The sequence below is a fragment of the Morchella importuna genome, assembly GCF_003444635.1.
Source record: "Morchella importuna strain M04M26 chromosome Unknown Morimp01GS006, whole genome shotgun sequence".
Taxonomy (NCBI): domain Eukaryota; kingdom Fungi; phylum Ascomycota; class Pezizomycetes; order Pezizales; family Morchellaceae; genus Morchella; species Morchella importuna.
Window position 1 is genome coordinate 444,474 of NW_025763403.1, and position 26,643 is coordinate 471,116.

The 26,643-nt window shown below is 48.5% G+C and overlaps 2 protein-coding genes across 2 annotated transcripts; both read right to left on the reverse strand.

Moving 5' to 3' along the window:
* Window positions 1-5,632: 5,632 nt before the first annotated feature.
* On the reverse strand, window positions 5,633-6,118 carry LAJ45_02998 (uncharacterized protein; the record flags this gene model as incomplete). Its single annotated transcript, XM_046112588.1, has 1 exon — window positions 5,633-6,118. One exon carries the CDS (start codon window positions 6,116-6,118, stop codon window positions 5,633-5,635), a length of 486 nt encoding a protein of 161 aa, XP_045974077.1.
* Window positions 6,119-16,052: 9,934 nt separating this feature from the next.
* Window positions 16,053-17,429, reverse strand: LAJ45_02999 (uncharacterized protein; the record flags this gene model as incomplete). The annotated part of the gene is made up of 1 exon (XM_046112589.1): window positions 16,053-17,429. One exon carries the CDS (start codon window positions 17,427-17,429, stop codon window positions 16,053-16,055), a length of 1,377 nt encoding a protein of 458 aa, XP_045974078.1.
* Between the last annotated feature and the right edge of the window lie 9,214 nt (window positions 17,430-26,643).

Sequence of the window (26,643 nt, forward strand, 5' to 3'; positions counted from 1 at the left end):
TCTGTGGTGATAGATGCATAAAGTATAGGGTAATAGTGGTAGGTCTAAAGGCATGATAAATAATGAGTGGATAGACATAAAACTAGTACTATATATTAGTTCATATTGCCAGTTTGGGTCGATCCTCCCGCACATACCAGCCTGGAACATCACCTTATAAACTTAATGTGCTAGCTCCAAAGATCATTCGGATCCAGTAATTAACCTATTCAGTGGGGAACACACTTAGGTAGTGATACGACGAAACTCTGGGTCCCCTGTATTTCTTATATGAAATTCGAATCAATGATATCATCAGTGGCTAGCGCCAGACAATAAACTGGACAATCATTGTAAATGGAGTCAGAGCTTCTGGGCCGACTCGCACCTCCGAGAATGCACACCTATCTCGAGTCGTTTTCGCTCTCCCGAGGGGCAATGTAACATGAGGTTGCAACGTTGTTCAAGGAGCCAGCGGATTGAGTAGAATACATGTTCAATTTGTCCTAGTTTAGGTACTTGTGGTTATTGCCTTTCTTTTCTTTTGTTGAGATGGTGGTGGATGGAGAGGTGCTCCGGGGAGAAAATCCTTGAGTTGATTTAGGCTTGGGCGGAGACCAGAGAGAGTCATAGCGTTCGAGCTGCAAAAACGAATAAACTTTTGAATCAATCAATTAGGAATCGCAATATAATATATTATCCCATGTGCTTGAGTCCGATTTGCTAGTAGATCCCTAACCCGAAATCATATATATCCGCTGTATGCCGCGGCCACCAAGGTTCGTGGGGGAGAGATCGGTCTTTCCGGATGGTGGAGCATGGCTTGACTGTTGCTCATTCATGAAGTAGTTTCACGAGGTGAGATGAGCGAACAAGCCCGTTCAGGAACTACTATTTAATCCGGATGAGGATTTTAGTATTCTTGTCATTATTTGTGGAACGAGCTAATTTTGGTCTTCCAATCCAAATGTGCAAGTCCATATGAGAAGAATCACAGTGTATGTGTCCCGGCGCCTCGGAGTTTGACATGGTGTTTGCAGTATCTCATTACTCCTGTATAAGGAGCCAGAGTCAAATTTAGTTTAGATCCATCTTCTTACCGCTTACTTTGTGAGTGGACTGACCGAGCTGGAAAATCCTGATATATATCACACTTCCTCGGTAAACTGATTTACTTACAGAACCTCCCGAGTGAACTGACCCCGACCAGGATTGAGCCAGAACAACTCCTACGTCATAAACTACTCTAAAAGATATAATACATTTCTTCTAAGATAAGGCTTCATACGGGCGTTCGTTGGAATATTGGAGATCGATCCATGGCAGTTTTCGAATTTCAGGCTTTATATTCGCCATACTAGCACATTTCGGGGATTAAGTCTTTACTAATTCTCAGCTGGATACTTGTAGATACGTGGATAAATATAAAGCTATCTCTCTAACTACACAATACCAGCCTCTCCCGAAAGTGCTGGATTCGATGCTATTTATAATTTCCATTCGGTGTTAATTAATTAGATTTGTTGATGGTGACATATATATATATACGCTTCGCGATGGGGCCCGAAAAATCTATCAGCCCAGTCAAACCTGCTCCAGAAAACCACGAACATAAGCCCACTGATTTGGGCATTTCGGTTTATACGCCGGGGTAGACTAGGTGTCAAATAAGGTGTGAGGGTTCGAGAGAATTTGGTTGCTGCTGTCCATAGGAAATCACTCGATGACCAGCTACAAATAGGCAAGGTTAATTCCCCAATCGGCACTCTGCGTCAGGTACTCGCGCGCATACAGACGAACACATAGCCCCCATGGCAAGGCCTGAAATAGAGAGTTTGATCTACATCAGTTGAATAGAAAGTCGGCTCTGGACCTGGTTCCCATGGAATTAATGAATCAAACGAAAAAAGAAAAAAGAACCTGGTTCCCATGGCAACCATTGCTGGTCGGGTGATAGCTTGTGTCTGCATTGTTCAATTAAAGAATTTCATCCTGGAGGCTACGGTCGTATTTCACAGCTAGAGGTAAAAAGAAAACTGATGGTGCGACAATAGTTGACTACTAATTGTGCCTCCTTACCTCATAGGTACGGGGGGGGCGAGGCCTGGGGGGTTCTCACCTTGTCTTGCATTCTTTAAAGTACAAAGCTTAGTGTGGTCAACGAGGCGAGCTAACTCGAGTCCTCGAGCCCAAAGCTCGAGCAGCCACGAGCAGCTACCCTCACGAGTCAAGTTAGCTCGAGCGTTTTCCGCTGCTCGACTTGAAAAGCTTGAGCTTTTTAGGCGTTATCTCTCTGAATATCCCCGCCTGAAAACCATGAAATCGCGAAGTACTCAACGCTAACCCTAATTATATATATTTGCACAAAGAGAGCTAGAATGACTCCTGGAACTCCTATCTGAGGCCACTGAAAAGCCCGAGCTCAGCTCGCGAGCTTCTACAAGTCGAGCAGCTGCTATCACGAGTCGAGTCAAGCTTTTCCTCCTGCTCGTCTCGAGCCGGCTCGTCGGCCACACTAACAAAGCCTTTGCAGTCTCAAGAGTTTGTGTGGATCATATGGGCTTGGAGATGAGACAACCCTACAACGCCCATGCTGTAGCTAATACTAAGAGATGCTCATCCCTTTTTCCGAACTAAGGGCTGAGTGTATATTCAATAAAGCGAAAGATCAAAAGCTCTCATGCCCATCACCACCCCCATCCGCCTTAGCTGTACAAGGCTCAACTCAACTCGAAGCTTTTCCCACACAATTAATTCCTCATCCCACAGGCCGTCGCACCAGCATTAATTTCCCATGCCGGCCTCCGGCCAACCCCCCTCACCGGGGCAAGGGATGCAGAGCTCCCCGCATCAGTCGGCGGAGCAAAGCTATGCGAGATAGCCTTGATCTCGGTTGCGCTACTGCTACACCAATACCCCGTCTAGTATTTGAATTTTCGAACCCTTGGCTCGTGTCTTGGCATATCAGACCCTAACCCAGAAGCTCACATCCACGCTCTCTAGAAATGAACCGAGTGGTCTTTCTCTCTCCTTACTGGCGCTGCTACGCCCGTTGATGAATCAAATGATGTCTTATCCTGAAAAGGAAGTCTGTGAGCGGATCTTCGGTTCGATTCTAGGGTCTGTTAAAAATCGAACTGTGGACACATTTTTCAGAGCGACTTGGTTCATTACCTATAGTGTGAGTGCGTAATGTCAACTTGAACCGAAAAGGCTTTGATTGATGCCTTAACCTGGATCTTTCCTACGAATTTTGTATAGTCAGCATGTTTGTTAATACTTTGAGGGGTTGTTCCCAAGATCAGATCTTTGGCGATGCTTTATCTATCTGTTTCGGTGGTTGGCATGTTTTTATAATTTACCAACTAGTGTACCGGACGCCGTCGTTGGTAGATATTATACATATAAAGCAGAAGCTCAGGGCACCCTAGGGTACCAACTTTGTTAGGAATCGGGATAGCACATCCCGGGGGTCGGGATAGGTTATCCTGTGAGGATAAGCTTGAGTGATTTGGGTGTTTTGGGATCCCCAAGCATTAAGTAGCTAAAATAGGAGATTTCGCTCTTATTTGGATAAACTATCCCATAGGAACGACCATACCGTATATGGCTAGCTCATTTACTAGTAAATGAGCTAAGAAGGCGTACTTTAAACTTGTCAAGTGGATAAAACACTGTTCAGGAATGAGTAAACGCAGGTGTGCTTTATACTTGTCAAGTGGATAGAAAACTCTTGGGAAACTTGTCCTACGAGATTCAATACCAGGTGCCTTTTTTCAAATGATTGCGACTAATTCCTGGGGGAGTTAGAGCTTGTGAAGTGCCTATACATAACCGCGGCTATAAGAGTGTTTCGTACACACATTTCCCCAAATAGATGATGCATGGGAAGATAATCGTTTCCGGATTCGTTTAGCTATAGCGCTAGCTAGCACTGTTAGAATGGGAAAAGGCTAAGATAATTAAGGGACATGACAGCTACCTAGCAGGGATTGAATGATTACTAACCTAGTACCCAGGACGTCGACGTTGCACATCGCAAGCAGCAGCGACCTGACGGGAGGTGTTTTCAATGTCTTTTTGGCGTGTGGATGATATGCGCATCTGTATTCTCTCTCCACATATATACCGCGAATACAATCCCATCGTCCATAGTGCTCGTTCAGTTGTAACACTGAGATCTGCTAAGTACGGATCGGAGGAGACGAAAATCTTAACGTTATAGACACATGTTTATGCCGGTGGTGGGAGGTGTCTTCTACCGCTTCGTAATAGAATCTCTAGGTATCGAACCGCTGAAGAAATAAACGTCCTTGATAAATTCAAATTTTAAAGCCTCATTATATACACAAGCTCTCCCACTATACTGGGCCTTTGACCTCCCCCCCTGTCGTCTGCCCTAGCCCTAATAGAAGAGAGAGCGCGACAACAGCCAACCAACCACCGTCTGTCCCCCGCCAGCCACCGGATTATCTCTGCCTAGGGACAAATCATTACAGAAGACATGTTGTCGGTTGTTGGCCACAAGCAATGATGCTGCGTGTATGCATCCCATTTGGCGCGTTCATGTACTGCGCACGTGACCGTTCTCCTCTGGGTGTCACAGCAACCCCCCTTCCCACCCTCCCCGCCACTCCCCGACATACGTGCGAAGTGAGTCATAACGGAGAAAAATGCGTCAGCGCAACCCCGTTTCGGGCACGACACATTGGGGGAAACAAAAGGTCTCCATCATTCCCCTCTCCTCCATCCCTCTACCGCACTCCCAAACACAACCATAAACAACAGCAAAAGGGCAGCCGGCCCGCCAACCTCAGTGCCCCTCAGTGCTATAGTAGTACACCACTTGGAGAGGAAGGGGTCGGAGGTTATGAAACCCGCTGCCCCCCCCCCCCCCCGCGGGCCCCTTTCATGTCTATAATTTATGCGTACGTGTTTTTTTTCGGTTTTTGGGCTTTTTGGGAGGTGGCCTTGTTATCGTGGCCTTATTATTGTAGCCTCGTTCTTGATCGGCAGTATTTGGCTTCATCGTGCTCTCAGGCTCTTGTTTCATAAATCTCTATTTCGTCTCCCCGTCCTCCTCCGTCCCCCCCCCCCGCCTCCCTCCTCCTCCTCTGGGTCCTCATTCCTCGCCTTCTTCCCTTTTCCACCCCACGAGCTCCACAACCCCCGCACCTCCGCAACTTGTCATCTCGACATTTCCCACCCACATATTGTTTCCTTCCCGCTCTAACACTATGTAGCTCCGCCGAAAACCTACCTACCACCACCGGTCTTCCGGTCAAACTCGGTTACCCCCGCGTCTCACAGCGTGTGTCCTCCCTGACTCCCACCACCTTCCCCTCCGCGCCCGGTACAGCGGCGGTGTGTATAGCCGTTAGTTCAGTAACAAACCGCGGGCAAGCCCGCTTCTTTCCGCATATCCGTTATAAGCTAGCCGGCCGGCGGGTGATAGACCCAGGTTACGGGAGTAGTTCTTCGGCCCGGGAAATCGTCTTTATCCCTGCCTCCCCCTTCCAGGCGGCGGAGTAATCCCCCGCACGCCTGAGTGGGAAGTGCTGCGATGGAGGGTTTGGCGGCGTGGTTGGTGGCTGGGTAAGTTACTGGGGGTTGCTGCGCACGGTGGGGGTGCCTGCGTGCTTCCTGGTCTCGTCTAGGAGACCGGTGTCGGGGGGCAGAGGGACGCTGGACGGAGTGGGGGTGCGCCGCATTCCCTTGGAGTGCTGGTGGTGTTGACAGAGTAGTGGAGGGGGTGGGCGGGGTGGGCGGGGTGGGCGGGGGAAGGCCGGGAGAGATGCAGATCGGTGGAGGAGACGGGGGTAGGCACCCTCCTTAAAGTTGTGGAGATGAAGACGGAAGACGGCGGAGGAGGGACCGGAGAAGTTGGAAAAGCAGAATTCGTAAAGTGGGACGGAATATGAGCGGCGGATATGGAGGATAGGGGAATAACTGGGAGAAGCGATAGCTTGCTTTCTGGAGCCATGGCTGATCGTGCGGGAGGCAGCAGAGGACGGAGGTGGGAACGGAGAGTGTAGCAGGTTGCCGGCAAGCGAAGACTATAGCGTCTATAGTCATGAGTATTTCCTTGACTCGGTGGAGAAGACCGCGGAGGAGACGGCGGTGAAGGGAAACATGCCATCGTTGGTTCCCGCCTTGGCGGAGGTTGTAGGGGATAAGGGAGATAACGACGCAGAACAGGAAATGACTGCGAGGGGCACAGCATCTATATCTATGGTTATTTCCGTTCTTCATCAGTCAGAGAAGGGACAGTGGAGAACAGGAAATTGATGAGGAAAAACAAGATTCCTTCTTTCCAAGTCATTTTTTCCTGCCGAACCGGGCTGAATTCAAGGGCTGCAGGAGGGGCAGGGACGAGGATGGAGGACGGAAAATTAAATCAGACGACAGGAGGATGTATCGATCACGTCGGTAGTTGTGCTACTTTCTTCATACACGGAGGAGAGTGGATCGACAAAGAGGGACTGAGAATTGATTGAGAAGACCATGCCCTCTGTAGCCATAGACGGGTATATTAACTCGACAGAAAGATAGACGGAGGAGTTGTGAAAAACACAATCAAGCCATGCATGGCAGAGGAGGGCTAGCACCCAAGACTGCAGAAGGCAGAAGAGGACGGAGATGAAGATGGTGAAAAGAAAGATCACTGAGGAAAGCGCTAGCATGCTGTTCGCATGTACAGCACTTGTCAATGGTTCATTCTTGACTCGGGGGAGGAGAAGAAGGCGGGGGAGAAGAGGAAGAGAGAATACCCTCTGTACCTATCGCTGGTTTCTGCCTCGCTGAAGGACTTCAGGAGACAGAGGGTAACAGAAGATAGACATGAAGACCTAACTGAGACGGCCACGGTCTGTAGCCACGCAATGGTATTGCCTTGCATTTGGGGGGCAGGTAAGCGGCGGAGAAGAAGAGAAAACGGAACATACCCCCTGTAGCAAGCGCCCACCCCGAAAGGCAGAGGGTGAAACTGAAGAAGATGGAGATGGAGATGGAGATGGAGAAGAGTAGTAATTACTAAGAGGACCCATAACGCCTGTCGCCATGGTGCCCTCTTGATATGCCAGATTGCCAAGACTGTAGGGACTCCATACCGGAGAGCAAATATATATCCGGGATACCAACTTAGTTTTGCAGTAGGAAAAAGAGTATTCTCAGGAGATCTCGTACAGGACAGCAAGGAATCCGGTGTATTGAATTCCCGCGATCCTGTTGCGACTATCGGCGGCAGGAGACGGCGGAAAAGAGGAGAATAACCAAGAGATAACCAACAGAACAGAACACACCCTTTCTCTAAGAGATCGTTGGTTTCCGCCCTTGGTGGAGGAAACAAAACCTGGTGTCGCCGTAGGAGGCTTGCATTGTTTTTCCCGTGGACTCGCGCGACTGTTAGATATGGCAGTAGCAGCCTTCAGAAAAGGTGTTTGCTCTCCAGGTATCATCACATTTATCGATGCCGTCATCTATTCTCAGCTCACCGCCAGAGGCTCCATGTAACGAGGGCAATTGCATCGAGGGGGAGATGAGGGCGACATTAAACCTTAGAGAATTACCGTTTCCGGTAGAATTATTGCTCTCGCACAAAAGAGGACTAATTTAGGTATCTGATCACGGAAAACCCGCTTTCCGCATTAATTCTACCAGCAATGGTATCGGTCCAGCCTACCTGGCAGCCTGGGATAGGCAGGATATGATGTTCGCAACTTTAGGCCAACCATGAATTGTAAAATTGCTAGTTGCGGGTAGTTACATGCCAAGCCATATACAAAATGGGCTCAAAACTACTAGTTGTGGGAACCATTTGGTGGGGTGGCAAATAGCGTTTTTATGGTTGGCGTAAAGTTTCTATTAACAAAGCTCCTGGTAGTGGCTTTACTTAGTCTTGACTTTGACCTTAACTTTGGCCTTCACATTTATGAAAGGTCCACTATATGGCATTTTCACACACACAAACCAGGTTGCGAATTGCCACTTGCGTGACAGGGAATTAGAAAATTAGATCACGACTGCTAGGGTCAGGCAGAACGAATTTTGGCTACTACAGTTGTCAGCCAGTAATACTTCACCTGCCCGAGTAACAGACCTGACCGGCAGCGTACATACATATGTAGATGTTAACTCCCGCGGGGCTTTCATGGATTCTTACTGACGTGGCAGGGCAGTCTAGAGCTCGTTGTAGAACCTTTTTTTTCCCATATGGGATGTACTCTACCTAACATTTGCAAAACGTAAGCTTATTGGGCTCCGAAAGTACCAAATCTTAGGTTTCTGTTATTCTCCAGAAGGCAAAGTCTTGGTTTAAAAGAAAAAAAAAGGTGGGCCCTACCATCTAGCTACCACATTGCTCGCCACATTTCTTTTGGATTTCCAGTCAAAGCCATAATAGGGCGTACTCGTATACCAGGGTAAAAAATGCAAGTGACGGAAACAGTAATGATTTGTATGAGAGATCACCGCCACCCCATACAAATAATCCTTGCCCTGAGCAACTGGTAAACGAGTAGGTTGCATGTCATATATCACTTTTATCTCTACCATGGTTGGAAATATTTCCCGATCTGGTGTTGGTAGGTCAGTGTTAGGACCCGGTCATGGGACCCAGGGCGTGGGGTGTATCCTCAACTACCTATATTTGTGAAATCAGGGTATTCTTTTTTTCTGTGCTAAAGTGGAATCCCCAACAGTGCTGGATCTGAATGTTCAGAATCCGGATTCCACCCCCACCCCCCACCCCACACGAAACTCAACCCATTTGATTCCGGATCTAGCATTGACAAACGCCGAAGCGGGGCGCAAATCTGACCCATAACACGTGTGTGATATTCCCAACGCCACTGCTTGGTGTTTGCACGCTTCCCGGTAACCTCGGAGAGTTATCTACGGCCGGGCCGGATTTGGAAGCGGGGTTTCCTTCTGCGTCCAATTGTTACATACCAACGTAATACGCATGGGGTAAGTTTCTGGTATTAATATCGCCTGGAAGGTCTCGGCCTGGGTAGCTCTTGGTCCGTGCTCGATCGAGTGGGTTCTGTCACTAAGTGATATGATTCTACTGGGTAGGCGGCATCTGTTTGGAGTTGTCACGGTGTCTTAGGTTGCAAATAATCATAGCTGGCGTCAGTAATTACGTGACAGATTGGATATGTAACCTTGAGTGGAAGTGATGAAACTGGTTATCATACCATATCGGGAATAGCAGAGACTGCAGAAAGTAAACAATAACTCCGTGCCATGTATTATTATTATCATATATCATTTTCAATTGATCTTTGGGCATAACGCTCAGCTGGTAATCGTGACGGTCCACACCGCTTCCCTGCTTGATCAATTAAAGTCCCAATTCACTGAGGCTTTAACCCAAAGTACGAAGGCCGCGGGGCCTAAAGCAGTGATTGCCGAAGAGATAGGAATTAGGGGCAGGCCTGTGCACAATTTTCACTACAAATTAATGAGCCATCAGAACGATGGTATTATGTACTCTATGAAGAAACGGAAAATGCAAATTCTTAGTTTGTATAGCAAAGTAGTGCCACTCCATACAAATACCTTCTCACTTCGTCACTTGAATATATCTCTTGATTCTCTTATCGCTACACGCGTACAGCGCTTCGCCGCGAGGCGAGCACACACGTAGGCGAGCAAGACTTTCTGCTGCTTCGTATTATGTAGGGGAAGACTGTACTCTATGGTCACCAGACCAAGAAAAATGTGAAGAACACTAGAAGGGATCATCGAGGTGAACGAAATAAAAATGGGACACCTAGCGAATCAAAAGGAAAACGCCTGTGATTTAAGTCTTAGCTTGTCCATGAAGTAATCCGCCCAGGTTCCGTCTCGTACATAGTTACAAGCCGCTCTTACTCTAGAAAGTCAATTTGATTCAGGCAGCTTGAGCTAGCTTTATCCCTCAAATCGACAACAAAATAGCTCCTCTAAACGTTGGTTACAAGAGTGTATCCTCCACCCTACAGCTCCCATTGTGTTTCTTATCAAACGACATAAGTCCTCTACAAATACATGTTTTTTTATTATCCCTTCATCTGACCATACCATAAAGTGCCTGAGCTTGGTGAGGGATAACTCGGTTGATAAGAAAGGTGAAGGAGTCTAGTTTAACCAACACCGAACTCAGTTTACTCGTGGAGCGCTCCCTCAATGAATCGTTGCACAGTAAGTCAACTTTATAATGATATCGGAAGCTTTCGAATAATCCACTAAGAGCAGTGTATGAGAATACAGAGGGGCTCCGGATTAAAATTTACAAGAGTTTTTAGTGGTAGGAGAAGCGTCAGAAAACGAGATCTATTCCACGAAGATAAATCCCCAACCATCACTCCTTCGTCGCATGAGCGATGATCTTCTAGCTCATTATTCATTATCAGCTCCCTCAGTGCTGTAGCAATTGCTGTAGAAATTGCTGATCCGTCATAGGGATTCATTCCTGACTAAACCGTGTTCTCTAGTGAATTAACTACCACATCTTCGACACCAACGTTAAGGTAGGTTTTCGACAGACCAAGTGATGGGGGAAGCAGTACTGAGTAAGAGTAACAGAGATAATCATCACTAAATACCACGTATACATCACCTTAAAGCTTAACGTTGACACTAACTTATCGATCTTTGACATGGATCTATAAGGCAAAATTTGAATACGACATTGAGACATTGAAAGCTTGATATATTCGACCACTGGGGCAGGGAGAACTTTGCCAGGTCCATCCAGTCAAACGTCCATGGATATATAGTCCTAAGACGAGTGGAGAGTATCTTAAACTAATTAACTCGCGGATAGACGGCTCTGTTGTGACAAGAAATCCATCTCCTTTGCAACTTTACCAATTCCTTTACTAGACGGTGCTGACGTAGGAAGATGACAACTTCAACTCAAGCCGTAGATCGCAGCGCGGGTCAATTGGAATAAGTCGATTTTTGTAATGCTCTCCAGACACTATCCGTTTGAACGCTTGAACCGGGGACTGTATAACGTAAATCTAATAAAACAATGGTTCATACGGTTGGGAGAGTCTGATCTCGAAAGAAAATGCCTGGTGTTGAGATGGTGAGGCCCGTATCGGTGAGAAATTAGGACATGGTGACTGCTAGATGAGTCCGCATGGGTTGCCAATAAGTCTATAAGGAGCTATGCGAGCTTATTTATTTAGAGAAATATTATTAGATTCACATCTCATATTACTATTGTTTAGTCCATCCCCGCGCTATTGATAAAATTAAAAGCGCTGAGCGCACAAGTCCTACAAATCCTTTTCGACTGGCCATGGGACCTCGATAATTCCATCTCCCAAACTCCCTTTAGCAGGGTAAAATGTAAAAGATCAGGTTTTTCTAACCATATAGAGAAGATTCTTAATTTCGCTATTCCCGCGCCACATCCCACAGCTTTTCCCCACACAAGAAAAGGCCGTTGCAACCGCAACCCTGTGCGAGTGATGTTTCATGAAACACTAGTGCTCTCTGAGTGATAGTCTGTGTCTCGGTAGTCACCGGGGAATAAAATAAACTTCAGTGTTGAGGAGCGCGGATCGCACCTACGTGCTCGCATAACAATATTAGATCCCGCGGCCGTTGGTACAGGTTGGATTAGGTCGAAACCATTTTCTCCATTTCAATATAGGATTATTGCGCGCCTTTAGATTCGAGCGCGAGCGGAGTAATCACGAATAGCTTGGTGCGCTGTCATTTGGGACGACGCGCTCCAGTTCATACAAACCACGATAATTCATGAGTATCACAGTCGAAATCGAAGAAGTTCAACAGAGCTAGTACTCATGCTCGGTGTTAGAGGAGCAAACGGCTACAGTGTTCCTTCGATAGGAATAGATAGGAGTTTACCAAGCCACTGAAATACCCTGTATTATGGAGACAGCTAACATTGAGATATTGGAGCCATTTACGACGTCGCCCGCACGACTACGATCCGAGTATGGGATTCTTGGTGTCGGAGGGTGTATGCAAGGGCTGGTCACGCTTCTCTAGCTACAATCCTTGGTCCAAAGAGCGACTCGTTTACGCAAGACAGCCCGCCCCCGCTCCTTCAGCTAGATAACTCTGCGAGCTTAAGTATGATCATTGCCACGGGTACACTTCTGTAGGTAACGAAAAATGATGACAAGTGTTAATCACTTACCCTCGACAACACCTGGTACCTATTTCCAGGCCAGAAATTCAAAAACTCAACCATCGGGTCTGTGAAGCCCGTAGTGAGTTGTTCTGCTACAGAATATCATCTACCACCGCTCTCGTCAGAGAAATAAAAAAAATAAAAATAAAAGACATGATCGCATGTAGTTCGATTGTGCGGGGTCGTCGTCGTCGTCATGGTTGTCGTGGAAACCAGAAGACAGCTGTAACTGCAGGGGTGGTTGCCGTAGAAACGAGCAGCCAGCTGTACTCTATGTCCGTTACGGTAAAGCGTGCGGAGCTAGTCTATTCTAAACAGCTATCATAAGAGAATACGATCGAGTGCGTCAGGCTATTAACCAAAAGAGTCTAGTAACGGTTCTGTTATGATTTTTACATGCAAAATCTGCTGTTACCACAGTAACATCGATAGAAGAAAAGTGGAAAATCGTCAAGTCTGGGGGTCAGGGGTGTCTTTAATCCCTACGAAAAACGCTTGATGTACATATGTAGATAAATAAAAATAAAGCTAAGAGACGTAAACCCATCTATTATGCAATCACCATTCCCTTTTAAAATGGCCCCTACGCCTTGCTCACAGAAGTCACCTAGCGGAACTTCTACACCCAGGTCATCTTTACCGGAACTCACTTTTTGAGGAGCAAAAAACACTTGGAAAGCAGGACTCTCGGTGTTTGTTCTTGGCAGTGCCGGAACCCTCTATGATTGTTTTCTTTCAATAGTGGTGATAGAGCTTTTTTACTGCGATCTCTCACGGCATTTTTGGCCCAAACCATAGCAATGATAATACCTTCGTTAATTAACTCCGATATTTTTACTATCGACGCAAACTGTACTGATGCTTGATTTGTGTTGTGGTTTAGACCGCCACTGGTACAATAATAACCCATATTCGGATAGTGATCGAACTTCCGAGGACGAGAGGTGTTTCCTTTCTTTTTTTCATTTCTGGCAAATCAGCCTACTTCCTTATCATAGATTATCAGTCCTCGTAAAGTATAAAGGAAGGAAATAAATGCTAACCTTCGAATCGCACTTTGCGTCGTTATCTTCATCATTTACTCTTTTGTGGAGGTCAATTATGGCTTTAGAATCCGCGCGATCTGTTTCCAACGCCCCGCCTTTCTCTGGCAATGACATAAATGTTCTCGACAGCTATCGAGAGCTCACAAAGTTGAAAATAAAAGAAAAAGATGCTGCAGGCTTCGTGGCGGTGAAACGTTTGGGGTATGATTCTCGTAGTACCCTTTCTGCACACGCACACTCACACTGTGCGCTGTTAATCGGGCTCTGAATCCACACTCGTAGTCAACAGGAAGCATTATATTCTGCCCCCAAGTAGATCTAGCTGCACTGTCTTGACGTACATAGAGTAAGTTGCCTATCCGTAGGCTGATAGGAGGAGGGCCGTGCTTTGACTGAACCGTTCGCACATCCAGAGCCGACTCTTCCTAGCGACAGTCGTATGTAATAATTAACCGTTCCCAGAGTAAGACTAGGTAACAAAGGCCCGAGTAATACTATTTTCCGCAAGCAAAGACCAGTCTGCAGTCCGTGTCTCGCTCGTCGTTTCACACCCCCCCCCCCCGCCCCCTCACGCCCCAAAGCCGGGAACCCAACGCCCACCCCCTAGTTCCCGAGCTAGAACCCCAACTAGCGCCAACCCCATACCCTCATACCCCTGTAACACACCCACACACCCCAGCGCGCGCTCCCGCAACACAGAAGCCAGCACCATCCTGCGCTGGCAGGCATGCGACACAACCGATCACTCGGTGGCGCAGGCAATGCACAATCTCTCACTCGCACCAGGCTTGTGCTGCACTGGTTGTCACTCGCGCGCTGAGCGGTTGCGAGGCTGCGAGCGGAGGAGTAGAAATTCGCCCTAAAAATATGAAGTCGCGGGGGAGGGTTCGCTAAGGGTGAGGAGGAGGGGTTCGCTTAGGGTGCGAGGAGGGAGAGGGGAGGGGGGAGGGGGGAGTCGCATTCCGCGGGGGAAGTGTACGGGCGGCTGTGAAACTTTAAGGTGGCCAGCGCGGGCAATGGGAGATTGTATTTTGGAAGCGTGGGTTTACTGGCTTCTATATTGTAGCGAGAAATAGTATCATTATCACGGTCGCGGGGAAAGGATCGGGCACTTGCGTTCCCCTAGCGGCTTTCACAGGTCACCTCGTGGAAGCAGAGTACAGGCGAGCTATGGAAGTTTAAGGCGGGTATCACGACGGGAATAAGGGATAGTATTTCGGGCCCCCAGACCGCAGCGAGAGTATCGGTAATATTATCACGAGTAGATCAGGATGAACTATGGCAGCTTGATTAAACGCATTATATTGTATTTCTAGCTGTGAAAATCTCGAAAACTATTCTATACTAGCTACATGTAGTGACATGGCGAGAAAACTATATCTAGATCTATCCGAACAGAGTACCAATTTAACCTTGTCTCTATAGCGATAACGTCTATGCTCCAGATCTAGCCATCCTGACAATCAAAAGCCACTTTCCGCCCCGTTGCTCTGTTCCGTCACTATCTTCATCAACACCGCCCCGCCCGCATCGAACTCCCGCATCGAACTCCCGCACCACCGCACCACCACACTACCGCACCAACAACGCGCCGCAACTCCCCACCGCCATCACCCCAGACACCCCACACCGCCCCATATATCACACACCACCGCACCTCTCTACCGCCACCCCCGTCCCCCGCACCTCCCCCACCGCCACCACGCCCACCACACACCCCAGCACCCACCACGTCCCCCCCCCCCAGCGCCGCACAGGACACATACACACACACACATATCCACACCTTATCGGCCCGCCGTGGCCACACCCTACCGCACACGCACACTCCCCTCATTAGCACGCCACTCATCTACCACGCCAGAGGGAGAAACTTACACTCGTCGCATAGCCCATTCAACAAGGTGTCGTAGAAAGGCCTGTGTGTGTATGTATGTGTGTGTGCATGGAATAATGTGCGGCGCTGATGTTAGGGCCGGCATGGTGGCGCGCTGGTGTCAGTGGTTAGTGGCGTGACAGGGTGTGGAGGTGCGGGGGGAAGGGGAAGGGAACAGAGTATGCGTGTGTGTGTGATGTAAGGAGGAAGTGGGTTGAATTGGGTGAATGAGGCGAAGAGCGTGAGAGGTTGGAGAGGAGGGGGTACTATAGCGGGGAGAGGGGCGGGCCAGGGGTTTATCAGGTCAAGATCATACAGAACGTAACATCACAAGCTAGAGAAAGGTTGACAAGTAATCATCTAAGACAGCAATGAAACACAGCAGGGCGGCCTCGTCACCCACCCACCCAACCAGGCACACCTAGTTTTCAACTCAAGATCATCATCCTCACAACCCACAACCCACCAAACCGACCAGGAGACCGGGCTATGTGGTAGAAGGGTCTATGTCCGGGTAAAATAATCCCAACTCCAGAAACCTGCTCGCTCGGTGTTCATATTGCGCTCGGTATTTTAGTCGCGCGCGGCATCCCAGACGACAAGTCCCACTACCCCAACCAGCACATCCCACGACGCATCTATACCAAACCAAACCTAACCACCCCGAGAAACTTCTTCAACCTTCAATCCCCTTGTCCTCGGTTACCTCCTTCCACACAGCAGCAGGGCTCGCAACTCCCATTCATCTTCCAGCCTCTTCCCGAGCTCAGAGTCGCCATCTTCCTTCCTCCATTCCGTAGCTGCGCCACACGTCTGCTGCACAGCTATTCCCATCAATGTCCAACCGCCGTTCGGCCATCTAGACCAGTTCACCCCCAACCAACAACCAACCAACTCAATTCACCTCACACACCAGCCCTCCTCCCAACCCCCCACCTGCCCCCAACCCCCTCACCCCTCGCCATCTTCCGCAATGCCACAACCCTCACATGCATCACTTGTCCCCTCCTCTGCCCGCCCTCCTTCTGCACCCTGTTCCTCCCCCCCTAGCCCTGCCTCCTCTCCGTGACCGGACCGGCGCGGCCACAAAGCCACGCACCCAGTTCCTGCCCGCACCATCCCTACTCTTCACTACCCGCCCACCGCGCACTCGGCGCACAGCCTCCTTCTTAGGTCCCCGCTGGCGTGACAGTGCTCTGTGGCGGCGGGGCCGCAGACGGCAGGTGCTTCCTGGAGACGGTGCTGTCGGAGTGACCGCTGTTTCTGGAGGTGGAGGTGGTGTGGACGGCGGTGTGGGGAGGTCAATATCCATTGCGTCTGTGTCACTTTCTTCTTTAACGTTGTCGTCCTCATCGATGGGGGAAGGGTCGCGGCGCGGGTAGAGGCTCGTGCGTGGTTTGTGGATGGTTAGTGGTGGCAGCTTTGTGATTGCGGAGCGGCCGAGCTGGCGGACCGAGGGCGTGGCGGCGCGGTAGAGCGGTGGAGGGTAGGCAGGCCGCGGGCGCGGGTGGAGGGGGCGGTAGGTGTGGTTAACGTTGCTGGTGGAGACCGTGCGGGCGGTGTTTGTAATTGGCTGAGTTGGGGGTGTGGCATGGGTGGGGTGGCTGTACGGGCTGCGCGGGGTTGGTATCAGGGCGCGGTGTACGGGCGGGGGCAGGGCGTGGTTACGTATGTTCGTTGCGGGCATTGGCATCGGCATCGGCACCGGTAGAGATGAGTGCTGCGGGGCCGGCAGTAGAAGTTGTGGGCGGGGAGTCGGGAGTTGGGGCGGTGCGCGGATGAGTGGGGAGGCTGGCGGCACCACACTGCGGGTGGCCGCCGCCGCGGGTCGGGTGTAGGTCTGCACATAGCTCGTGCCGTATGACCACTGCACGGGCCTGATCTGGGTCGGGGAATGAATTGGAGGCTGCGGCAGTGTGTGTGGCTGTGGCTGTGATTGGCGCAGCGGAGTAGGGGCTACGAAAGAGGACGGCGGGCGTCGGGTGTAGTTGTCATCAATGTGCCATTGTCTCGGGCCCGGCGCGGGATCTAGAGTCTCCTGCTTGGGTGGGGCGCCCTCGTCTCTAGCAGCAGTGGTGGTGGTGGCGATGTGGACCTTTGCGTTCGGTACGCTCGGGTTCAGGAAGATGCCCTCGTAGGTTGCGCGGCGCTGGCGGTCCTCGTGGCGGTGTAGGGCGTAGAAGAGGAGGGCGAGGAGGAGGAGGAGAAGTGGGAGGGGGAGGGTGGGGAGCGTGAAGTCCCAGGCGGTGAATGTTTGGTGGTGCGGGGAGGCGGTGGGCGTGTAGGTGGTTACGGACCAGGTGAGGGAGGGCACGGCGGGGAGGTCAAAGGCGGGTGGCGTGAGGAGTCGCATGAGTAGTAGGCCGAGCATTGTGAGGGATTGATGGATGGGTGTATAGCGATTGGGAGAGTGGTCAATTGAGCAACGGAGACGTAGACCTAGTGATTTAGGAATTGATAGATTGATCGAAAAGTCGACAATTGGTAGAGAGTTAGACACAGAGTTAGATAGATCAGTAGGAACCTATTTTTTTTTCAAATATTAGGTTACTATACGTGTGAATTGCCGGGCGCGGTATATGATTTTATTCAGAGAGAAAGCTAGATAAGTAACGGATACACGCAGGGAGGGCGCGGCGGGGGGGTTAAGTACCAACTGGCAGTAGCGATACCTTGTCTAGCTGCGGTACTCAATACTAGTGGAGTTGGTACTCAGGTGGAACAATAGCAGCCCACAGATTCGGTCGCGACCCGGTAAAAATAAAACGAGATCTATGTCCTACACACTACCTACACACTTCTATAGAAAATACCCGAGGAAAAGCTTCACTTCTACTCCTGGTAGCAGAATAGTACTAATGTTACCTATCACATCCTTCCTGCTCTAACAATACGTTTACAACCCTCCAAGTCTACTAGGTACCCCGGCAGCTGCATTGCATGCAACAACCATCATTGGCCCAACCTGCACGCCGCAACCAACAACCCAACCACACTAGCCAATCCCACCCACACGATTATCGATAAAGTCTTTTTCTAAACGACTAGAAGTACCATATCAGGCGAGCGGGGTAATAGGTCGGCAGCGGTACATACGTATGTACATACATACGTTTTATCGGCCCATAACAAAACAACAACAAATAGTCGTAATGGGCTTAGTCTGGGCCGAGTGATGGTGGGTGTGCGATTGACGTGGGGGGGGGGGGGGGGGTGGAAGTGGGTTTTGATTTTGTTATCTGCCTTCAGTTTTGGCTTCAATTCAATTCAATTGAATGGTGCGCGGGGTAGACTTAGACTTAAAATTGTAGTGTCGCAGGATGGGTTTTTCTCAGAGAACGGAATCGATTGACACCAATTGACTCGGTACACACAATACCTAGTATCATATGAGCCAACTCCAGCTGCATGGCTAGGTAAGACAATATCGCAGTAAGAAACCTTTGACAAACGCCCCTTCCGTCTGCCCACCATCTACAGTCACACCTCGCTATGCCGGACGGCCAAGATTCACCAAATCCTGTACGGATAGTAAATACCCCCAAGAAATCCGGGATAGCAAATTGATTTCGCAGTAGAAAAATCGAATTCTCAAGGGGTCCGGCATACCGAGCTCCGCCATAGCGAGGTGCAACTGTATCACTCGCCTATACCTTCCCAGGCCCTGACAAACAATCTCTCGGCCCCCCTGCAGTGTTGTTTGCCATTGATAAGGTATGCACACCCACATTTAAACACACACATACCAGTATGTATGTATTTGCCCTAGGCCCTAGGCGCTGGGCGTTCCTGTGACGTCAGTAGGGTAGGGTAGGGTAGGGTAGCTAGCAAACTTTCCGTTGAGATTGGAGTTTTTGGCGTTTGTTTGCTAGTGTTAGTGTCAGTGCGGGAAGTGAAAAAGCAAAGAGAGGTAGAAAGGAGAGGGCTTGCGTGTACGCCTGGTTTTCCATGCGCGTGGTTCCACTGCAAGTGGAGTATCATCATGGTTTCGTTTGTGGGTTTCAGTATCGACATACAGGCAAAGTGACCTAAATAAGGGTTATCGATCGATGGCCACACTCCCAGAGAATTACAATTCAAAAACAGATATGAAAAATGCTCGCTGGCTACGTACGTATGGCATATAGCAGCTAAGTATCGTTATCGATCAATCTCGTGTGTATTTGCTATTTATCCCATGAGCAATGGTCCCATAGTCCCATAGTCCCATAGCCTCGTGCTGCTGTGGATGTAAGGTATGTAGGTATGCCGAAGGGTCAGACGAGAGCAGACGGGAAGATCGCCCGTCTAGTATACAGTATCCGGTAGAATTATTGCAAAAGTCAGAACTAAAAGAGTGGATTTGTTGGTCTGTGCTCGCAGCAAAAAATCTTTCAAGGGCCAATAGGACTATCGGGTCACGGAGAGCCCACTTTTGCAATAATGTTACCGGATACTGTACATAGAAGCTGGTCAACAGACGACCTTTTGGCATCCAATTTCAAGGTCCTCTGGGTCTGCTGGTACTTAGAAGGGAAACTATGCCTGCCGATACTTGATCACGTAGCGCAGCTATTAGTCTATTACTATCAGTCCCGTGTTTATTTGCCATTACACACATAGCCCCATAGTTCCGTACAAGTAAGGTATGCCGAGGGGAAGATAGCCTCTCCACAGGTCATCAATCACTTTTTCTGTCTTTACGTTAGAGGACTTGTATTTTTCACTTCTAGTGAGCCTAACCCTCACTCCGCGTAGCCACAGCTTGTGACCCTGTCCTGCCCTTTTATGACAGCACCCACCGATCCTCTTAGTCGTTATGTAGATCTTTGCCAATCACTACCTATTGCGAATCGCGGGCACAGACGAGGGGATCCTGTCGACAAACGACCTGTAGCCACCCGATTTCTCGAGTCTGACGGTTGAATAAAATCCTTCTGACTCTACTGACTCGGGTCTGGTGGTGGATGGCAAACCATGCCTTGATCAGGACATCCACGGGATGGTGCATGCGCCGTCATTTTTCCCTTGAGCGCTCTGGATCTTACCTGCCTTGTTTGACCTATTGTAAGCATAGACCGCAAGAACTTATCAATTGCAAGCACACGTATGTTCGTACCCACCGGCCGCCCACCCGAACAATCGCTTTTCAGGTATGATGAAGAAACGGGGGGCCTGAAACCAGGCACACAGCCCGGGTCATATTCAACTCCTAGACGGAGTGTCATCCACCAGCAGACTTCGAAATCGGCTACTGACAAAAAAAGAAAAGGCACAAATCACAGTTGCGCCCACGCCCCTCCCATCGTCATTCACGAGGTGAGCGGGCTCCCATAGGGTAGTAACAGGGGGTCGAGTGATAGCCCATGAGGCAGTAGAAAGCGGTGAGTGATACTCCATGTTGCGCTTCCCAATGGTGGATGGGGTGGGGTTGGAGGTGGAGGAGTAGAGGGGGCTGAGGAGGTGGCGGTGGGGGTGGTTTGGGGTGTGGGTTCTGGGAGAAAGGGGTGCTTCGTAGGGGGAAGAAGGGAAGCGAAGGTGCTCGGCACCCGTGTTTTCATATCGGCTTGCCGTAACGAATTTTTTTGTGGTTCAATTGTTTCTACAAATTATTTACATGTTTAGCTACATGTGCGCATATACATCCTCTATCCGGTGTTCGGAGTCGATCTCTGTAATACTCCTAGCCTGCCTGGCTGCCTACCCATTTATCGCCCTAATTCGATTGTTTATTTAGTGATGTATCTATGGAGGGGGCCGTTAATAGAGATAGTAATGTGTACAATAGTAGTTACAGATGTTGTAGTGGAGGAGATATGCAGTCATTATGACACTCTAGTAGAGTACTTCAGGAGGTTCCCTCCGAACCTCCTAATAGAACCATCACCAACGATATTTCTTTCGATACACCTCTTACAATTTAGTATTCGGTGATCGATTCGGTGTTAGACTTGCTGCTGGACTCGAAGAGATGGATTCAAAGAAGTGGATTTGAGAGGCCGGATTTGAAGATTAGCCGGATTTGAAGAGCTGGATTTGAATAGTTAGATTTGAGGTGGATTCAGTAGTCTATATATCTGTTCGGAGGCTTTATCAAAATAGCGAGTAGTGAGCACTCAAGACTAGACTCATGCTCATTGATGGAAGATGAGGAGATCACTCACAGAGGTGGATTCGGAGGTTTACTTGGGTGTCGATCCAGCGGATCCGGAGCGGATTTGGAGGTTGATTCAGAGCGATCTGCTGTTAGATTTTCCGGTTAGCCCTTATTTTGATGATTGTTTTGATGATTGGGGGGAGATGGGGAGGGGGCGATGATAGACTGAACGGATGTAGTAGAGGGACAGAGCCGGTGAAAGAGAATGTAGAGAAGCGATACAAGAACCCGGCAAAGTGCATGGCCCTAACCGATAGGGACCTTATTTTCCCCGCAAGTGACCCCAATCGGAAGATTTATTAACGAAAAATATCTTAATAGGGTCTTATGTGTACCTAATCCTAAGCAAAACTCACGATTATGCCTAAAACAAGGCAATTTGCGCACCCGCGCGCGCGTGACACCCAGACCTATACCTAACGGCCCCATACTATCACCCACAATGCCCTCCCCGCCTAAGCGAACTGACACAATTCGATCTGCCCCGCAGCCGTTCCTATTGCCGACCCACATGCCTCAACACCTAGACCCGTTCCGTCTTGAAATGGCAATCGGGACATGGACCATCACTCGCACATTTCTACTTTGTCATAACTCATCACTCGCTCAGGGTTAGGTTTTCATGGGTTGTCACTCACGGGTTCAAAACTTGCGGGATGAGATGGGCGTGCGGGTTGTTGGCTGTTTCGTAAGGCATGTTTAATTAAGCCACTCACGGATTAGGTATATTAAGGAAGGTTCGGGTAGGGTTGGGTTTGGTAGAGTGGGGTTGTGGACTGTTGTGGTTCTTAACACCCGTAGTGGATTGGACCACAGAATATCACTCGCCGCTACCCGCCAATGTGAACTGCAATATACGAGGTGCGCGGGGGGTATGCGACCTCTTTTGCCAAAAATGTAAATTTTGACCTTCTCGGCAAATTCTCGTACATCTACACAAATTCCTGTCACAGATTTAGGTGCCCCCACATACCCCCCGGGGTGGGGGAAATGAAAAATGAACACGATGTCGGACATCGATAGTCGGATTTCGTTCAAACCCTTCGTTCCGAGTTTTTTTTTTTTTTGGGGGGGGGGTACGTTGTCGTCTCCGGATTTTACAATAGGGAAGGGGGATGGCAGATGGTAGCACGCGGGATGACTGGCTACGCCTCCAGGGTAAGTAAACTATTTAGGTGAGTGGACAAAGGATGGAAAGGCTCGTAAGCTTATGGGTATGAGGTAGACGAGGCAGTCGACTTTATAAGGCTTAGAGCCTCGTACTGTGGGAGAGGGCCGCAATGGGTATACTCGGGCACCGGCCCGCTCCGCCAAAGCAACTTAAGCACCTGGCCCAACACTATTCCCTTACCCAGGCTTTTCAGTTTAACCCAGAGAAGCGTTAAATACTCGGGTATCGAAGAAGTTAATATCGGACTGTTGATCTCAACGACATTGAGGCTTTCATAGTCTACGGGCTACACACAAGCAAGGTGGAATTATCAATGAATCAATCAATACCGAGGGTCACGAAATATCACTCGATCAATAAATTCGATACCAAACTAACGTATTTCACCAAGTAGCCGCGCGCCCCGCCAACAATTTATGTAGAATAAAACAAACATATAAAAATTACTTGATGGTCTTGACTTGAGCCAGACGTTAGGTGGCCCGGGTCACGTGCCTGAAAATCAATAAACATGGCGTTCTAGATGTACGCTAATTTATTAAGTATACTAAGCCGGACAAGGTCTAGCTCGATAGTAAGGGTGGTTCTAGTGTACCGGGTGTTGAGGGTAAGTGATCAGAATCTGACAAGTGAATGTTGCGGTGAATACGTGTATTTGTCTTATCAGGTTCTGATCACTTTTCGCTACACCCTAGTACTACGCCTGTGAGGGTAATTCTGTAGACAGGTGGCGGTGACACACAAGCAATATTCAGGAATCTCCCTCCAATGCACCGCCACCTGTCTACAGACTTACCCTTGCACGCGTAATACAAAAAAGATCAGCATCTGCTAGCCGGAAGTAGTAGCTACGATATTTTTAACACTGCTGACAGAGGCCACTGTATCCCATGGTAGGATGAAATTTGTCAAACTTGCGACCTCCCTTTTCCAGCTATCACTAGCATAGTGTGGTAATTGTTGGAAATTCTTGATTGGCTCTGTTCCGTAAAAAGCAAGACAATTTCCTTATTAAGTGGTGCCGGTCCAGGTCGCAAGTTTGACAACTTTCATCCTACTATGGGATAGTAGAGTATCAAAAGTACAACCTTGAGAACATGGCTATTAACTGCGTGATTACACTAAGCTTATCTTGTGACTGGAGGATGATTATTTTTTGTTAATATTTTTTTTGTTGTAATAGCAGTCTTATAATGATTGTGAGTAAACGGGGGACTGTAAAAACTTTTCCAATTACTGTTTTCTACGAGCCTTCTGGGTCCGATAGAGCAACAAATTAACGATATCAGCCAAAAAAAAAGAAGAAAAGAAACAGCTCTTGTCTTGCTGCGCCTATGCATACTAAAATCAATTACCAGCCTTAGATAGGCGCCTGGTCATGGAGGTACCCCGACGATATTAGCTCATCATTCAATCTAAAGACCTCGAGAAGTCGTCCTTGTAACCAGAGGCATACGCCGATTCGAGGTTTCTCCGGTCCTGTTGACGAGTTTTGATATGGTTTTTTGCTGAAAAGACGAATTCACTCGGCAAAGGATAATCGACTATAGTAGGACGATCTTTCGTCTGTCTGTCCATCTATGCAACTCTCTGCACATTCTTTAATAGCGCCCTAACTACCTCCACGCCTGTCAATATGATCGATTTGTTGTGGGCTAGATTGAAGTCTGTCTGGGTATCGGTACAGGCGTAGAGAGGTGATTGAGTTGATATACGGAGGTGTCGAAATCGCGTCAAGAAGGTAGTCCGTATTAGGACTAGTGTCACGACTTATCACTGGTTACCTAGGCGACCAAGGACGACATCTCACGAGCCGGAAAGGGGTTTTTGGTGAAAAAACAAGAATTTTGGTGCAATGTATCTGGTGCAAACTACGAGAGACGAGGGATGTCGTTTTAGCGAAGCTCGTTTTTTCGCCGATGATGCAAAGAGCTTCATGAAATATCACTCGCTCAAGTGATTCGACCCACTAAGCTTTAGTTTCCATTGATTGATAATTCGTTCATAACTTCAGTTTCTATAGATAATATAGGATTAGAATCTCTCTTTAGGCAGTGCACTGAGTCCTCCTGCACTGCCCCCATCCAAGCCTTTCCGATAAGAACATAGCAAAACTCGGCTGAATTCACAAGCTTGTCTGTGGTTCCTTCATAAACCGATCATTGATTTCCGTTGACACACCTCATAATGAATTTCCTTATATCCAAGTACTAAATTTCTGCTAGCAATACCCCAAAGCACTCATACAATTCACAAATTCCACAAATTCCACCGGCGGCCCATTCATTTCACCGAGTTAGAAAGCAACCAAGGCCTATACAGATGGGCTGCGGCTTACGCCCAGCATCCGTCAATCCATGAAGAGACTCTTACAGCGGACTCCTCCACCGAATCCTGGAACCCCTGCACCGTATAGATGTCACACACCCTGAGCTTGACGCAGTCATAATAAACGCAGTCATGAGATCAAATACATAGCGGAGTGCAGGATCGATGCTTCCAGTACTGCTAGTGGTAGTCCTGCGTGTGGTGCGCGATGTCCTTGTAATATGAGCCATCGTAATTTGTATATAGAAGCTGCCATGATCTGCCGGGCCAAATCCGCGCAGCCTGAGAGATACCCCTGGTATATAAAGGTCGCATTCTTTAGTTTGTAGTGTTTGTGCTACATACGTTTGTTGTAATTCGGATTTAATATTATAACCCGCAGTACTCGGGTTGCATACTAGTAATGCAGTAATCAATCAATTAATCCCGTTGTACTCGCGCCGCATGTTGTTGAACCATGATGTAGTGATATGGATTTGTAGTTCTGTATGCGTGCACGCCTTAACCAATAATACGGTATTTAGATGTTATCTATTTTGAGACAAAATACTTTCGAAAAGAAAAAGGGTGGCAGCCGAATCGGTGTGGGATCAAGGCACAAGCCACGGCTGAAAATAAGCCACCCGAATCAATTGCTTTAACTACGGGATACGCTCTTACGGCGTGCCTGAAATACGTAATTAGCAGCTGATTAATATCAACAGAGAAGTATGACACCCTCCGATCGACCAGATAGGCGCGCTACAAGGATATCAGGGTTAGGGTTGGCTTTAAGATTAATAAACTGAGTGTTCGCTCTGGTTGCTCGGAGGGCGACAGTCAACGGGTGCTGGTTCCAACCTCGGCGGGGACGAACCCTACTACGGTGAACTGTGATCTTGTGGGGATGGTAGTATACGGCGTTAATTTCGTAGTTCAATATATTACGAACGCGCTCATCGAATTACTTGCCCTCGAACCCCTAGCCAAAGCTCACTCTGTTGCTGAAGCTCAACCCTAGCCTGACTATGAACATGCGGTAGTTTCGTTGCTAGATCCTACGGTATCTTTCTGGTTGTGTGCATTTTAATTAACCCTTCGTATCTCGAAAAGTGCTGCCTGCCCTAAAGCGGGTGCCAAGATTCTGGTTTTTATTCACAGATCCCTTATTTTTATCAATTAATTAACCTCTCGATCTCACTCTATTTAGGCAGAATCGAGAAACGGGGGATACTTTTACATTGTTGGGTATATGGTGGTCAACGCCAGTAATGTCTGGGTTATCGCAGTTGGTGCGGTTGTGATGATGAAAGCTAGAGGGAAGAGAAGATTATCCTCGCTTCATTCCTAATAACCTAGTGTCCTAATGGCAACTAGTCCTTTGATCGTAACGAACAAGTATGACGTAGTTCTATGCTACTACGTTGCTATAACTTGCGAGTTGCTCTCTATGTACAAAACGGTGCTAGTGAGTGATCTATGCGGGTCCATTCGCGAAATCGTCGGGTCCTTGGATGGCTTCGGGCAGATCCCCACATTTGGCGACGGTATTCCTTAAATTATCGGAAATCTCACTGCTTTTTAGCACGGTTAGATTAGCGAGGTAACCACAGCGGGGTTAGCAACAGATCAAGTCTTGATGTAATAAATAATGCTGCTGCCCACCATGGCTATTTGAAAACGGAGGAGGGGATAGAAGCCGGGGCCTTTGATAACAATCAGGCCAAGAAAAGGACTGGCACAAACCTTCTAGGTAAGCACAGACTAGGCCGCCCTGGTCTGAAGCATAGTCAACCACCACATGACACGAAAAAAAAGGGGGCACAGGTCTGAGAACGAGACCAGAGCTCCGCTAGCCGTCGGCGTCTGGGATTTACCTTGTCGAAAGTATCGAGAACGAAGACATTTACATATATACATGCATGTGTATATAATTAACACACATAAAGCCGGTAACATGATATGATAGTA